The sequence below is a fragment of the Capsella rubella genome, unplaced genomic scaffold, assembly GCF_000375325.1.
Source record: "Capsella rubella cultivar Monte Gargano unplaced genomic scaffold, Caprub1_0 scaffold_8, whole genome shotgun sequence".
In the NCBI taxonomy this organism is placed as follows: domain Eukaryota; kingdom Viridiplantae; phylum Streptophyta; class Magnoliopsida; order Brassicales; family Brassicaceae; genus Capsella; species Capsella rubella.
The window spans coordinates 9,573,859-9,587,983 of record NW_006238916.1 but is presented as its reverse complement, the minus strand read 5'-3'; the positions used below and the strand labels follow the sequence as shown (position 1 = coordinate 9,587,983).

The window sequence follows — 14,125 nt, the reverse complement described above, 5'->3', positions numbered from 1 at the left end:
TTTTGTGACGCTTTACAAAGCCCAATCCAACCCATTAATATCGATAAGGCTTATGTTTAATTTGGGAAAATTGCAGAAAATCCCAGAAATGTTTCAATGTTTAACAATTATCCGTTTTATTTTTGGCTCGAAGACTTAGGTCCCTTATGGTAAATATGCATGACTTTATGTTTAGCTTAGGTTAATAAAAAAAGGATGATCAAACATTTCCAATGTAATTATATGAACCGACCAGTTTATAGGGGTCTCTCTCAAGTCTCAACAACAGTCAACTGAATAATATAACTGAGACCGTAAAACAAAAATGCAAAGGTCAAACAAAAAAAAAGAGAAGTCACAGAAGAAGAAATACAAAAAAGAACATGGACACATCCTCACAACAGAGACAAAGAAGAGTAGTGAGAATAATGTCGTAAAGGGAGCTTAAAAGAAGAGCAAAACTATTTTTTCTTTTTTCTTTTTGAGTTCTGAGAATCCTTTTCTCCTCCTCCTTCAACCTTACAACACAACATTCATCGCACAAGCCTCGACCCAGAGAGCAAAATCGTAAAGCAATGATTACGTTTACAGATTCTGACAAGCCTTAACCTCTGCTGCCTGTGAGGCCAACAGGGACTTCCCCTGCTCGCTTGACTCCACAGTGCGCACAGCTGCATCGACCACCATCTTCTGGAACCTATCGTCCTCCATCTTCCCTATAATTTCTCTAACCAATTTGAAATCCACACCACCAGCTAGAATCAAGTTTCCCATTATCTCACCAAAGTTGTTTGGTGCCTTAGGAAGATCGATTCCAATGTCGTCCAGCATAGCACCATAAAGCAAGAACCCGGTTTCAAGATCCTTGGGTGAGACCACCTTCTTTGTTAACAAATGCTCCAAGAGTTTAGCAATTGGCTCAACAACAGGTGGGCTTTTCTCAAGGGACAGGGATATTGCTTCCTTCACAAACTCTGCATGATATGAAGGCGACCCCAGCTCCTCTACACACTGCAGAGCTTCATCAAGAAGTCGGACATTGAAATATTCTTCAAGAAGCGACTTTGTTTTTCTTTGGAGCACTTCTTCGCTCAACGTGGGAGCACTAGGCTGTGGTTTCTCCACCGCAACTGGTACGGTCAGAGGTGCAGTTGAGCGTGCTGGTGATTCTGCTGTCATGGCAACTGGGCGCGGCACTGAACCGCTTCCCTGCAACAAGGCGCTTGTCTTGCCACTCATAATGCCGCTGCTGCCTTGAGGTAAGAGCCTAGTGTTCATTGAAGCCGACTTGCTCACTGCTGGAGAATGCAGCGATCCTGGCCCATCGCGTCTAGACATTGATCTCGTCCGGGGTACCTCCCAGTTATCATTGTCCACCCCGGGCATCCCAGGCATCCTTCGCGTCCCTGGCATACCAGGCATCAAACCACCCGCACCAGGTCGCCCACCAGGGTAGACAGGGCCAGGGCTCACAGGCCCACCTCCAGAAGCCATACCCCTTCTCATATTTGCAGTGGCACCTGGTCGGAGACCGAGATTCTTCTCCGCCTCAGTATGGATTTCGGTTATAGTTCTTGCTTTCATCTGCACAAGTAATGTAAATTGAACATCAGAACCTCTACACAATGCACCAGCAAACAAGTCTCAACTTTGTAACTCATAAAACTGAGGCATTATGAGATTTTTAAACTTAGGATACCTCTTCCCGCCTGGGAACCCAGCCATTAGAGCGCATGTCGATAATATTCTGAACCATAAATCTCAGACGCAGTTCCAACTGAGGATTCTTTGACAGATCCTCTAGGCGCCTGAAATATACATTATTGATCCGCTTTGACTTCAAATTTCCATCAAGTTGTTTGCCAATAGTTTTGAAAAAATGACAAATAGCTTCGACATTTTCCTCTGCTGGACAAACTTTCTCATCGGCCCCCAGAAGCTCCTGTGCTCAGACCAAATTAATAAAGGTTATGCTAGATACCTAAATTAAAGTTGCCTACAAAAATGTGTGAACTTATAGGTATTCACCTGAACAATGTGATGAACAATCTTTTCTGGAACCATCTTTTGTTTTAAAAGCTCACCGATCAAACGAATATTTCCTAGAGTCTTGAGCTTCAACAATTTTTCTTTGTCATTCCGCTCAGCCTCCTGATCTGGAGAACTCATCTGTCTAAGCTCCTCTCTCAAATTTTCAGCGCCCTCAAATGCCTCTTGACAGATATTCAGCAGAACCCTCTTAAATGTGATCTCCTTATCCCCAGGCTCTGCAGGTGGGAAGGTGGGCAGCTTGTCATTGATATCAGAGCACAATTTCGCGTACATAGGGCAAAAGGTCGGCTCAAGGACAGCTTTGTCAAAAATAAGGGTAATCACACCCTACACACAAAAGAAAAGAATACCGATTAGCTACACAAACAGCCTAGATTATTCAACCAAGACTTCATATGTGCTTGAGACATAGGGTACACCTTCAGGATATCAGCAGATGTGATACCAGAGTCAATAAGTTGGCCCTTAAGAAGGTCATACTTTTCAGGGGTAAGCTTATTCAGTATCCTGGACAAGAAAAGTATATATTTGTAAATGTGCAAGCTTGATTTAATTTCTTTATGTTGCCAGTAAGAAAAATTATGCAAAATTCTAGAGAACCAATAACTATCTCAACGGCATTACCCTTTCACAGTCTTCAGAACACGATCATTTTCGGAAAGGTTTCCTCTTCTAGCTGACCACGGCACTTCGGCTTTGACGAGGACAGGAGCTGGTCCACCCTGGTTCTACATGATATACAAATACAAATAAGTAAGAAAAATAAGAAATCATGCCAGAATGTAAAGGATTAAGAAGAGGAAAAAAACATTAATTTATTGATCAATTACCCCTTTGTTGGATGATATTTGTGCCCTTGAATACTGCGAATTAGGTTGGTCTTGACGATTATATTGGCTTGCTTCAACATACCTGGAATCTCTAGCCTCACGGAGATTATCCCACGACCTTTCCTCCCCAGCGGGTGGAGGTTGAGCAGAACGGCTACGCCAATCGCGAGAGTCTGGCTCAGAGAAGCGACTTGCAGATTGAACCGGAACCTGGACCATTAAGATAATAAGTCTGTATTAAAACCTAAAACTCATGAAACTTCCTGATAGAGAAAACAATGCAAAATATATGTTTCAACAAAACTATACCAAATTGCTTACGACACTTTCCCCACGGGGCCAAGTCTCTTCCTCCCCAAACAGTTCTGTTGCAGTTTCCCGTTGGACTCTCAGAATTTCATCAGAGAGTTGAGTAGTCTGTACATATGAGAGGAGTCAGTTACATAAAATAAGGAAGAACAAAGACGAACAACAGAGACTATACCAGCCTTAATCCTATACTTTTTACATGAAATAATCACCTCTTTAAGTTCCAGGAGCTGCTCACGGGTGTATTTCACACGTTCACGGCCATCGAACCTTGAGTCTCCACCCTGAAATAAAAGCATAACCCAGGATATATCTTCATTATCTAATAGTGAATACACAAAATCATATAAGAAGTGGCATACAAAGGAGACAAAGAACCACAAATACTCAGTAGAAAATAAAGAGAGGATAATACGTGTATCATAAAGCCTGCATAACTGATGAAACTAAGAAGTAGAAAAAATGTCAGTAGGTCCTTTATGAGCAAATAGCAGCTAATAAAATGCCCACCTAAAAGCCTACATATCATTATACGTCCATATTTACAGCAGCTACACATACTTAAGTGCGCGACTAAGAATCAGGACAAACAAATTGCTTGCATCAATAGTATATGCATATACACCAATGAGATTCAATTCTGTATGTTGCAGACACGTGATTCTATGTGGTCGGGAAGCAACCACAATCCAACATGAGCTCAGTAGTAATTTAACAATACAATGCAATGAAACTCGCAAATCAAAATGCTTTCAGACATTAGAGATAATCAAATCAGTAGTATACCAAAGATTGTAATTCCGAACCAAAAGGCTGCTGAATGCTATAAAATCATAAAATTGGATTTAAGTTCAGCTCACGGTAAGACACCAGAGATCAACAAGACCATATCCAGACAGAAAAATTCTAAGTCCGAGGAAGAAGAAGAGCTAGATCCAAATATACAGAGGGGAGCTTGGCGCCGAGAAATGAGGGTACCTTGAAGGGAAATGAGGAAGCAGGAGCACCACCATGAGGACGAAGAAGAGGTAGATCCGAAGAGGAAAGAGAGCCAAAAGAGAGAGACGAAGAAGAAGAAGAGGAACCAAAGAGTCTGTTTCCTCGACCGCCACCAGGTCTCAAGCTCAGCACCGTTTGATCGCCCTGCTGCATACCTCGATCTAAACTGCCTAGATCGAACCGAATCTCACAACCAAAATCGACGAGAGGAAAGCTAAAGGTAGAAGCCTTTTCAGCGACGATGAATCGCTGAATCCGATAATCGACGGAGAGGAGGGATCGGCTTTGTTGGTCTCTCTCTCTCTTCTGCCGTTAGCGAAGAAGAGAAGAGAAAAGGTTGAGATTGAGAAGAAGAAGAAGAAGAAGAAGAAGTCGAGAAGGAGACACAATCCCTTCTCTTTATTTAGGGTCTTATTCCCTTTTCTTTTTTACCCGAACCAGACACACTTATAGCCTTAACGTTTTTTGTCAATTAAGTTACAGTTATGTCCTTTGCTTTTGTTTTGTTGTCTCTTTGTTTCGTCACCCTCATTGGTTTTTCCGTCATTATGTACTTTCTAAGCTTTTATCATTCATTCCTCGTCCACAGCACAATGTCAAAGGGTAATAATAGAGCTCCCCAGCTAGTGTTTGCTGCAGGATCAAGCACATTGTAATTCACTGGAGGCAGTGAAAGATGCGAGTCCGTAACTTCACTGAAAAATCTTGCAAGTTGCAATCAAAAACTTCCACATCTCAATATCTTTACTTACAACAATTGTCTGTAACAAGTTGACACAAGCAGAGACACAAAGAAACAACTTCAGGCGTTTATAGCTTCTTCCTCCCCTTGTGTTTGAATCAATACTTTCCCTGTTGAAGCCAAGTTTTCTCAGTTGCAGTAACTCTTCACGAAATCGAGAAGTCGGTGGGCTGCGCAATGTTGACATCCTCAAACTCGTTATCATCTGCAATTGACAGAATGAGATGCATTCATCAAGCCATTCATAGCTTTTCTATATCTAGAATGCAATACAGCATCCTCAGCACTTGTGAAAGTCATGGAAGGCTGAGCGATAAGACTGATGGGATATAAACAGGAATCACATTCAGCTAGAACAATCCACAAATGTTAACCTTTCAATAGAGTGGATACAAATCAATGAAGTTCAGAAACCAAAGAAACATATAAAAATGATGAGTGATAAAACTAGTTAAGTAAGATGCATGATCCACTACCACATTTTCAATGATATCTATAGACCAAACAGGAGTTGAAAATATCAGAATAAGAAAAGGGGTAAAGAGCTGAGGTATAAGTACCTTTCCTCAAAGTCAGAGCCACGACTGCATCATTCTCAACCTGAACAACAAGCAAAAGAAACTATAAGAAAGCTTCTTCACTGAGCTTGAACAAGAATTTTTTTTTTTTTTTTTTTTTTGGACAAAACTTGAACAAGAATTGTTATTCATTCCCCAACATTGGCAGGAAAGATATATATATATATATATATATATATATGATTCAGTCAAACGTTTGATACCTTCTGATCCGCTAAAGATTTAGAATCCTCTAATATTTCTTCAGTAGACATTAAAACCAGACGCTGATTGCTAACTGGTTGCTCAATGAGGGCAAACAGTTTTTGCTTAACATCCAAAGCAGTCTCTGTTGGATCACATTGGATAAAGTAAGTGGTTTTCATGCGCTTCACACGAATATACATGGCCTGCAAACAAGATTACACAGTACTCAATACTACAACAAACATAGCCAAATGTAGTTTTGTCATCATGAAGCTGGGATTAAAAAGTGGATAACATGTTCTCAGTGCAAAAATATCTTCACTTTCCAGGTACGATATAAGCGAAGAATGATCAAATGTACAAAGAACAATCAAACCCATCAAACTGACCAACGAAGTAGAAATATATATATGTAAATAGTGTATACATACCATGGCAAGACAAGGATGAGCAATTCACTCTTCTCCAGCTGCCGATTCCGAAAAAAATCTGTTTTCCAGATACCAAAACGAAAGATTATCAGACTTTCAGCTTCAATTGAAAAACACGAAAGAGTCAATTTTATACAAGCCGATGATCTTGTTGGCCCCCAAATCTATTCTCCTTTAGGATAATTCAATTGAAAAACCAAAGCAAAGATTTTTAAAAATTTACCGACTCAGATAACAAAGAAGTCAATGACCTAGATTGATTAGGATGAAAACACTGACCACGAGAATGGAAAATCTGCGAAGTTGGCTTTTTCTATTTTCGATCTCTCAATGTGAAGCTCTCTCACTCAGCCCTACAAGGTAGGGAAGAAAAAAATATACATACATCGAGTAGGCGTCGTACTAAAACCCGCTAAAAGAGAAAGAGGGGTTTGTTTTGATGGGCCTTGAAACTGTCTGTTTGTTTACTATTAAAATTTGGCCCAAAGATTGTGCAATTAAATTCTTCGTCTTCGTGATGCTAAGCAAAGCAAGTGGCAATTATCCGATGATCTCTCTATTGGTTAGTTTCGCGAATCCCGTCGCCGGCTTCTCACCGGAGTTTACAGTTAACACTTGGGATTTCGCTTCTCTCTCCCTTGTTCCATGTTCTTCAGGAAATGGATTTCGATTCCCGCGTCGGTCGAAACGGGAAAGAAGGATTCTCATGTGTTCTGGTTCGACATTGCCTCCTTGGTTTTACTTTGGTGACTTGTTTGGTTGTGTTTTTGACTGCAATTAGCTGTTATGCATTTGTTAAAAGCGTTTGTGATGTTAACCACTCTACATTATCTTTATAAAGAGATCAATTTGTTGATCGTTCGATTCCATTAGTGTTCTCAACATTGATGCCAAATTCAAATAATTTTATATAAGGATTTGAGAAATCTGAGTTATTTTCTCCACAGATTCAAGCTCTCAGTCGTGGAATGTTCCTGTTCTCTCTAGCTCTGAGGTAGTTTTTTGTTTTCTATGTTTCTATAGTGTTTCTTGCTCTTCCATGTCTGTTACTATACCATCATGTCCTAAACACTCGGAAATTATGCTGAACCCTTGAAAATGTTACCAAGTTTGTTAGCTGAAAATGTTCATTGGAACCACCAGACTGTTCTGTGTTTTGACATTGATATTATATATGCAGCCGGTAATGAATGATTGAGACATTGGTTTGTTATATGCTTATGTTTGGAGGCCTTGATTGATTGTGTATCAGTGAACTATGTTTGTTGTCAAAGGTTATTGAGAGGCTAAAACAAGCAAGAGAAGGACACCAGTTTTTAGCCATGTACTCAAGTGTTGTTAACGGGATAACAACCGATCCAGCAGCAATGGTTCTTCCATTGGATGATCACATGGTTCACCGTGGTCATGGAGTCTTTGACACTGCCACCATCGTTAATGGGTTAGTCACTTTAAATCATAGCTCAATTTTTTCCAACTTTACTTAGTTTTATTACTCAATCATCTAAGTACTAACTTGTCTTCCTGCGACTAAGCAGATACCTTTATGAATTGGATCAGCACCTTGACCGTATCATACGATCTGCATCAATGGCTAAGATCCCACTTCCATTTCATCGAGAAGATATTAGAAGAATCCTCATCCAAACCGTGAGCGTGTCTGGGTGTAGGGATGGATCTCTAAGATACTGGCTCTCTGCAGGCCCAGGGGATTTCCTCCTATCTCCATCACAATGTCCCGAACCGACTCTCTATGCCATTGTGATAAAAACGAACTTGACCAAAAAGCCAACAGGTGTCAAAGTAGTGACCTCGTCCGTCTCTATAAAGCCTCCAGAGTTTGCCACTGTGAAAAGCGTTAACTACCTCCCTAACGTGCTCTCACAAATGGAGGCTGAGGCCAAGGGAGCTTATGCAGGTATTTGGGTTGATAAAGATGGGTTTATTGCAGAAGGTCCAAACATGAATGTTGCATTTGTTGTAAATGGTGGTAAGGAGCTTGTAATGCCGCGGTTTGATAACGTTTTAAGCGGATGCACAGCAAAGAGAACACTTGCCCTTTGTGAACAGCTGGTAAGCAAGGGGATGCTTGAAAATGTGAAAGTAATGGATGTGACAGTCGAAGATGGGAAGAAAGCCGATGAGATGATGCTTATTGGGAGTGGAGTGCTCATAAGACCTGTGATTCGATGGGATGAAGAATTTATTGGTGATGGTAAGATCATCATATAAACATGTCTGAAAATTGCTACATGATGGATAGAATTGACTGATTCAGGATGGGTATCTTGTTTGTCTTGCTCAGGTAAAGAAGGTCCTATAGCAAAGGCGCTTCTGGATCTGTTGCTTGAAGATATGAGCTCTGGTCCATCTTCTGTTCGTGTTCGTGTTCCTTACTGACCTCATGACATGATCCTCATCACTCTCTAAATAAGACAATAAGTTGTGGTCTTTTTTAGAGCTGTGCTGTATTATATAAGTTGAAGTTTATCATGAATTTGTTGGCTCACAACTCCATGTATCTGTCTTTGTAAAGGTTTCTCTATCACTTTTGGATTTTGATTAGACCGAGTTCAAACAATTTCTTGTTCTTCATCTCGTTCCCTCTTTCTTTTGAGGTGGTTCCTTCAAAGAAAAATAAAAGTACTAAAGCATTTTTATATTGATGAAAAGAAAAGTAAAGATCTTTTTTTGGTATAATAAAGATCTTTGTAATAAAGATCTTTTTTATACGTATATCCTTTTTTTTTCTTTTTTTTTTTTGGGTCACCATCCTTCTTCTTCTTCATCGTCCAACTCCACCTGGATTTCTTGTAAAGCAGGAGCCTCAACTGTGAGTCAAATGAAGATTCGGGTAAAGCAAGCTACAATCGTGAAGCCAGCTAAAGAAACACCAACACATAGTTTATGGCTTTCCAATTTGGACCTGATACAAGTAAGGTTTCACATGGGCAAACTCTACTTCTACAATCTTTGTTCCTCCTCCAATCTTCCCAACACTAAGTCCCTCATCGATGCTCTGAGCAAGGTTCTTTTCCTCTTCTATCCTGCCGCTGGAAGGCTCCAAAAGGGTAAGACTCAAAATCGCATCAGATTCTTCTCCCATCATCTTCTTTATTTTGTCAAAGGATCCATTTTTGCTGTTGGGATTGTTGATAATACATAATTTGTTTCTAATGATGAAACTAATATTCGGCTTCCATTGATGATATATGATCCCATATATCGTTTAAGCACTATTTTATTCTCATCTTTATATTTCTCTCTGCTTTATATGTGGCAGATAAGAATGGGAGGTTGGAAGTTCGATGTAATGGAGAAGGAATTATGCTTGTGGAGGCTGAGACTGATTCTACTGTACAAGATATTGGCTTACTCACTCAAAGTTTGGATCTTTCTCAACTTGTACCTACTATTGACTACTCAGGAGACATCTCCTCCTTCCCTCTTGTTCTCTTTCAGGTAAGCTTTCTTCATCTGTCTACTGACACTGCATTGTTACTCCTGAAATACTCTGGTTGGTAGTTGAGGTTCAGGGTTTAGCAGAGAGACACTTGTTATTTCTGTCAGTTTTCATGGATTGAACCACGCAGACTATAAACGTGACGGTTCTTTCTTTTCATCATCAGATGTTATTATATTGCGTAGCATGCACATGGACCTATACGAATATATAACAGATAAGGTATTGATATTCTGCAAGGTCACATATTTCAAATGTGGAGCGATCTGTGTTGGAAGTTCAATACACCATACATTCGGGGATGCTACTTCTCTTGGGTATATCATGGAAGCATGGTCTCGAACTGCTCGGGGACTTCCAGTTAAGCTAACACCTTTCTTCGACCGCACAGTTCTTCGTGCACGAGAGCCTCCCTGCCCTGTCTTTCCTCACACTGCATACAAACCACCCCCATTTCACAATCCTCCGATGAAATCCCTGGCTTATAGATCAAATCCTGAATCTGATTCTGCAATTGCCAATCTCAAGCTCACACGTCTTCAACTGAAAGTTCTTAAAGCTAAGGCAGAGATTGCTGATAGTAAGTTCAGTACTTATGAAGTTCTGGTGGCGCATATCTGGCATTGTGCTTGCTTTGCAAATGAAGGTATTGAATTGATCTTGTTTGGAACACCTAAAACTTGTTTAAATTAAATGAATGAAGAGAATCCAACAAAGGCTCTCACTTTCCACTTTTTTTTTCAACTCACAGATTTAAGTGAAAAAGACTTGACGAGATTGCATATCATAGTTGATGGGAGGTCAAGACTACGACCGAAGCTTCCGCAAGGATACATTGGGAACACTCTCTTTCATGCTCGGCCGGTATCACTGTTGGGTGATTTTCGCAGAGAGCGTTTGAGCAGAATAGTGGAGAGAGTTCATGGGGAAATAAGGAAAATGGACAACGCGTACTTGAGATCAGCAATAGACTACTTGGAGATACATCCTGATCTCGATCGCTTAGTTCCAGGGGAAGGGAATCCGATCTTCAGCTGCGCAGCAAACTTCTGCATCGTCAGTCTAACGAAACAGAGAGCTTATGAACTGGATTTTGGATGGGGAAGGGCCTTCTACGAGAGAGCTTCACATATGAATGAAGGGAAAGGATTTGTAATTGGGAGCACAGACGAAGAAGGGAGCTTGATAGTGACCATGTGCTTGAAGAAGACTCAGCTTGGTAAGTTTCGGAAGCTCTTCTATGACTTTCTCAATGTGTCTGCGTTGTGACTTGTGAGAGAGAGAGAGAGACGCAAGCCTTCTGATTGGTAGATATCTCATTTGTTTTGATGATATCTATATCCCACATCGATAGCTTAAGGTGTGTTGGAGACTTGAGTAGTGGTATAAATAAAGAAGCCACGGCACCGAACAATTCATACCTTTCTCGGCCTTTTGGCTAAGATCAAGTGTAGTATCTGTTCTTATCAGTTTAATATCTGATATGTGGGCCATCGGCTCACACGATATTAACTCTATTTTTTAAGGGAGAAAGCCCATCAAGGTAGCTTGCTATTTGGGCTTTCACGAGTCGCCCATGCGTTGCACTATTGCAAGGGCCTGGCTCATCCCGCCAATATTTCAGTCCAATTTTCAAAATTCGTAAATGTAAATATTGATCTCCAATTAATCTGAATCTAATGACATTATTAAATCGTAAATGTTAAAATTAATCCTAAATCATGTCGGCTGAAACATGTTAGGTCCAACTATAAAATATCATTTTAAAAGTAAAGTTTATTTTCTCCGAAATTTGAACAAATATACAAAAAGTGGTCGGAAGCACGTTAATAGGTCCAATGTATACGATTGATTGGGACTTAACGAGAATATCTCTATCTGGTCGCCTTCAAGAGCTTTCGTTGTCGTCGATCTGACTTCTCCGATTCGGTGGCAATTTAATCGGAGAATTCACCGTTTCCCACCGCCGCGTCAAATTCCAAAATCATCCACGATCTTATCTCTCCTCTTCCTGCTAATCACAAAACAAATCGCACATTGATCAAAGAGACGTTTGGGAAATCTGATCAAAGATGGTGGAGAGAACGATGAGTTTGGGGGTGGGAGGTAATAATGGAGAATTCTCAGGGGTAAGAGAAACGATGTGGGCACAACAAGAGCTTCTTCAAAAGATCAACCAAGAGCTTGACGCTGAACGTGAAGCTTCTTCATCTGCTGCGAGCGAGGCTTTATCGATGATTCTACGGCTTCAGGGTGAGAAAGCAGCGTTGGAGATGGAGGCTAGTCAGTACAAGAGGATGGCGGAGGAGAAGATGTGTCATGCCGAGACCTCTCTTGCGTTTTTCGAAGATCTTATTTATCAGAAGGAAATGGAGATCGCGTCTCTTGGGTTCCAGGTTCAGGCCTATAGGTGTAAACTACTTAGCCTTGGTTGCTCTGATCCGGCTGTGATTGAGAACAAGTTCCCCGAAAATCTCATCTTTTTCGGCGAAACTTATCGTGGGAATCAAAAGAGGACGATGAAGAGAAATCTATCGGTAATTTTAAGCGTTTTGATTTGTTATAACTGAAAAAAAAAAACTGATTCCATGGCTATATAAAGCTTTCTGTTTTCATAGTTTTTAAGACACCTGCTGTTAGATCAAAACATAAGCTAAAGCTATGTCTTTGTCTGTTGCAGAGCCCATTTGATGGCATATCTAGTGAAAGAAGCTTACTTTTGTCTGATGTTAGTGGTGAAAGTTTTGAAGAGAAGAAAGGTCTTGTTGAGAGTTCTCTGTCTCCTCGTGAAGACTTGAATACTTATTGGGAACAGATCAGGAGAATAGATGAGCATGTTAGAGAGATTTCAGATTCAAGAGAGGTTCAGAAGGAATCTAGATTCCCTTTGCTTAGGCGTGAGTCTTTGTCACATGCGTTGGTGTCACAGGTTAGCAATACTATCCTTGAGTCAGCTAAGAGTGATGTCAGTACGATCATGGAGATAATGAAAAACCCTGAAAGATACTCTGTTAAAGACACTTCTTTAGAGACACCGATCCTGTCTCCGAAAAATGTTCAAGACATCTTTGAGGTTCCTAGGACGAAGGAAAGCCTTACAATCATCTCGGAAGAAGAGGAAGACGAAGAAAGAAATGTAAGTCATCATTTCAAGTGAACTTATCTTATGCTTATGTAATTCGATTAATGTGCTAATACTGTATATAGAAAGAATCACAGGTTAGAGGCAAGATGGTGAGTAGTAGTTACGAAAGAAAAGTGAGTAAGCCGCCTAGAGATACCAGTATCAAGGGAGAACAGTTGGGTTTGCTTAAGGAGATTCGAGAACAGCTTAATGTAATGCAGTCAGAGATAAGAAGCTTAAGATCAGAACTCCATCAATCTAAACCTGTGTGTCAAGCTGAAGAGGATCGAGCCCTTCACTCAATTCAAGAGGTAATCATTTATTGTTCTTGCTACTTGTTAAGGATGCCTTAATGATATCTGAAACTCAATAAACTTGTTTTCTGTTTTTTGAACAGGCAATGCTTCACTTCTGGCTTTAGAAGCTACCATGCGGTGTGGAACTAGTTATGTAAATTTACTTAACCTTTCAAGAAGATTGAAGGGATGTAAAAAAAAATATTGATTGATTTCAGAGTAACACTCTGGTATTTGTATGTAACTCCATTGGCATTGTGAAAAACAAAAACTGAAAATCTCTCCCTGATCTAATAGACATTGGTTAGAAGTATTTGAACAATGATTAGCTAGAACAGCTAATGCAAAAAACGCAGGAAGGATCATTAGAATGGTTATCGATATCAAGAGTGGTGCCTTTCAAACACTTGAAGTGGTAGACATGACCACAAGACAGCACGCACGACTCTTGTAAGCTGCGCAAGGAAGCATTAGGCCGTTCTGGATCCTTGGCGAGATCTCTCTGGCATAAGTCGCAGGAGTGTCCAACTTCCTCAGCAACAAAGTCCGTGTCAAGCTCTGCAAAATCCAAAATAAATCAACACAAGAGAAAGAGGGATGGATAACAAATGAATCAACATTGCTTTCGGAGTTTAGCTACCGTCGCGAATATGTGGCGACACTTTAGCCGGATCTTGGTGAGTCTTGGTAGTCGTATTGAGAAGTTGTTTAATTTCGTTGTAAAGGGTTTGAACATCAGTTAAAGTTGCTGCTGATGATCCTGGCGTTTGCAAATCAGAAATTATTTTATCAACCCTCTCTTGAAGCTTCGATATCATCTCCCCACTCTTGTCTAGAGTTTTTTCATCATCGACTCTTTCTTTAGAATCCATGAGTTCGTGATAACGCTACACACGGACAAGGAGACGAAAACGTCTGTACCAATAAAATAGCAAAGTCAAGCTTTGTTTGACTAAATTATTATATGCAAAAAAAGGCGCTATTTCTCATCGTCAAAGAGTATTTGAAACTTGTGTACGAAGATAAGCAAGTGCAAAGAGATTAGGTTTGCAAAGCAAGTACAATTAGGGTTTAACCAAGAACTAAGTCTCCACCACCACCGTTAGGACAAATTAGGACAAATTCCAAACCATGGA

At 40.3% G+C, this 14,125-nt stretch overlaps 6 protein-coding genes and 2 non-coding genes across 11 annotated transcripts; 4 read left to right on the top strand and 4 right to left on the bottom strand.

Annotated features, from left to right (window-relative positions):
• Nucleotides 1–194: 194 nt before the first annotated feature.
• LOC17875020 (eukaryotic translation initiation factor) lies at nt 195–4,601 on the bottom strand. The gene is made up of 9 exons (XM_006279977.2): nt 4,149–4,601; nt 3,383–3,454; nt 3,171–3,278; nt 2,862–3,071; nt 2,656–2,759; nt 2,451–2,538; nt 2,008–2,358; nt 1,679–1,921; nt 195–1,563 (listed from the first exon to the last, which is right to left on the bottom strand). Exons 1-9 carry the CDS (start codon nt 4,320–4,322, stop codon nt 565–567), a joined length of 2,349 nt encoding a protein of 782 aa, XP_006280039.1. The 5' UTR covers nt 4,323–4,601; the 3' UTR covers nt 195–564.
• LOC111829100 lies at nt 3,631–3,736 on the bottom strand. The gene has a single exon (XR_002832659.1). It is a non-coding gene; the product is annotated as a small nucleolar RNA snoR103 (small nucleolar RNA).
• Nucleotides 4,602–4,844: 243 nt separating the features above from the next.
• LOC17875205 lies at nt 4,845–6,477 on the bottom strand. Of its 3 annotated transcripts, none has more exons than XM_006281319.2 (5): nt 6,386–6,477; nt 6,107–6,164; nt 5,693–5,878; nt 5,472–5,511; nt 4,845–5,116 (listed from the first exon to the last, which is right to left on the bottom strand). In XM_006281319.2, exons 2-5 carry the CDS (start codon nt 6,107–6,109, stop codon nt 5,058–5,060), a joined length of 288 nt encoding a protein of 95 aa, XP_006281381.1. In that variant the 5' UTR covers nt 6,110–6,164; nt 6,386–6,477; the 3' UTR covers nt 4,845–5,057. The 3 variants fall into 3 exon arrangements, with proteins under 3 accessions (XP_006281381.1, XP_006281383.1, XP_006281382.1); XM_006281321.2 differs by having other exon boundaries at nt 6,330–6,476; XM_006281320.2 differs by having other exon boundaries at nt 6,358–6,474.
• A 162-nt stretch (nt 6,478–6,639) lies between these two features.
• On the top strand, nt 6,640–8,701 carry LOC17877112 (D-amino-acid transaminase, chloroplastic). The gene is made up of 5 exons (XM_006280562.2): nt 6,640–6,822; nt 7,054–7,100; nt 7,381–7,547; nt 7,645–8,321; nt 8,412–8,701. The coding sequence occupies exons 1-5, from the start codon at nt 6,654–6,656 to the stop codon at nt 8,504–8,506; spliced, it is 1,155 nt and encodes a 384-aa protein (XP_006280624.1). The 5' UTR covers nt 6,640–6,653; the 3' UTR covers nt 8,507–8,701.
• A 152-nt stretch (nt 8,702–8,853) lies between these two features.
• On the top strand, nt 8,854–11,185 carry LOC17874809 (shikimate O-hydroxycinnamoyltransferase). The gene is made up of 4 exons (XM_006280346.2): nt 8,854–9,177; nt 9,390–9,568; nt 9,810–10,215; nt 10,321–11,185. The coding sequence occupies exons 1-4, from the start codon at nt 8,949–8,951 to the stop codon at nt 10,836–10,838; spliced, it is 1,332 nt and encodes a 443-aa protein (XP_006280408.2). The 5' UTR covers nt 8,854–8,948; the 3' UTR covers nt 10,839–11,185.
• LOC111829113 lies at nt 10,987–11,182 on the top strand. Its single transcript, XR_002832670.1, has one exon. It is a non-coding gene; the product is annotated as a U2 spliceosomal RNA (small nuclear RNA).
• A 174-nt stretch (nt 11,186–11,359) lies between the features above and the next one.
• On the top strand, nt 11,360–13,278 carry LOC17874628. Of its 2 annotated transcripts, none has more exons than XM_023783943.1 (4): nt 11,360–12,106; nt 12,250–12,705; nt 12,777–13,004; nt 13,091–13,278. In XM_023783943.1, the coding sequence occupies exons 1-4, from the start codon at nt 11,642–11,644 to the stop codon at nt 13,112–13,114; spliced, it is 1,173 nt and encodes a 390-aa protein (XP_023639711.1). In that variant the 5' UTR covers nt 11,360–11,641; the 3' UTR covers nt 13,115–13,278. The 2 variants fall into 2 exon arrangements, with proteins under 2 accessions (XP_023639711.1, XP_006280614.1); XM_006280552.2 differs by having other exon boundaries at nt 11,361–12,106; nt 12,789–13,004.
• Nucleotides 13,279–13,293: 15 nt separating this feature from the next.
• On the bottom strand, nt 13,294–13,861 carry LOC17876849. The gene is made up of 2 exons (XM_006282056.2): nt 13,630–13,861; nt 13,294–13,547 (listed from the first exon to the last, which is right to left on the bottom strand). The coding sequence occupies exons 1-2, from the start codon at nt 13,859–13,861 to the stop codon at nt 13,315–13,317; spliced, it is 465 nt and encodes a 154-aa protein (XP_006282118.1). The 3' UTR covers nt 13,294–13,314.
• Between the last annotated feature and the right edge of the window lie 264 nt (nt 13,862–14,125).

Coding starts and splice junctions, on each gene's coding strand:
- LOC17874628 (XM_023783943.1), top strand. CDS start 11,642: ATGGTGGAGAGAACGATGAGTTTGGGGGTGGGAGGTAATAATGGAGAA. Junction 12,107..12,249: donor CGATGAAGAGAAATCTATCG/GTAATTTTAAGC, acceptor TGTCTGTTGCAG/AGCCCATTTGATGGCATATC. Junction 12,706..12,776: donor AGGAAGACGAAGAAAGAAAT/GTAAGTCATCAT, acceptor TACTGTATATAG/AAAGAATCACAGGTTAGAGG.
- LOC17877112 (XM_006280562.2), top strand. CDS start 6,654: ATGATCTCTCTATTGGTTAGTTTCGCGAATCCCGTCGCCGGCTTCTCA. Junction 6,823..7,053: donor AAGGATTCTCATGTGTTCTG/GTTCGACATTGC, acceptor TTTTCTCCACAG/ATTCAAGCTCTCAGTCGTGG. Junction 7,548..7,644: donor ACTGCCACCATCGTTAATGG/GTTAGTCACTTT, acceptor GCGACTAAGCAG/ATACCTTTATGAATTGGATC.
- LOC17874809 (XM_006280346.2), top strand. CDS start 8,949: ATGAAGATTCGGGTAAAGCAAGCTACAATCGTGAAGCCAGCTAAAGAA. Junction 9,178..9,389: donor CGCTGGAAGGCTCCAAAAGG/GTAAGACTCAAA, acceptor TATATGTGGCAG/ATAAGAATGGGAGGTTGGAA. Junction 10,216..10,320: donor TGCTTGCTTTGCAAATGAAG/GTATTGAATTGA, acceptor TTCAACTCACAG/ATTTAAGTGAAAAAGACTTG.
- LOC17875205 (XM_006281319.2), bottom strand. Junction 5,512..5,692: donor AATCTTTAGCGGATCAGAAG/GTATCAAACGTT, acceptor CTTGTTGTTCAG/GTTGAGAATGATGCAGTCGT. Junction 5,117..5,471: donor GGCTCTGACTTTGAGGAAAG/GTACTTATACCT, acceptor TGTCAATTGCAG/ATGATAACGAGTTTGAGGAT.
- LOC17875020 (XM_006279977.2), bottom strand. CDS start 4,322: ATGCAGCAGGGCGATCAAACGGTGCTGAGCTTGAGACCTGGTGGCGGT. Junction 2,539..2,655: donor GTTCTGAAGACTGTGAAAGG/GTAATGCCGTTG, acceptor TTTCTTGTCCAG/GATACTGAATAAGCTTACCC. Junction 2,359..2,450: donor CATCTGCTGATATCCTGAAG/GTGTACCCTATG, acceptor TTTTGTGTGTAG/GGTGTGATTACCCTTATTTT.
- LOC17876849 (XM_006282056.2), bottom strand. CDS start 13,861: ATGGATTCTAAAGAAAGAGTCGATGATGAAAAAACTCTAGACAAGAGT. Junction 13,548..13,629: donor GTCGCCACATATTCGCGACG/GTAGCTAAACTC, acceptor TGGATTTTGCAG/AGCTTGACACGGACTTTGTT.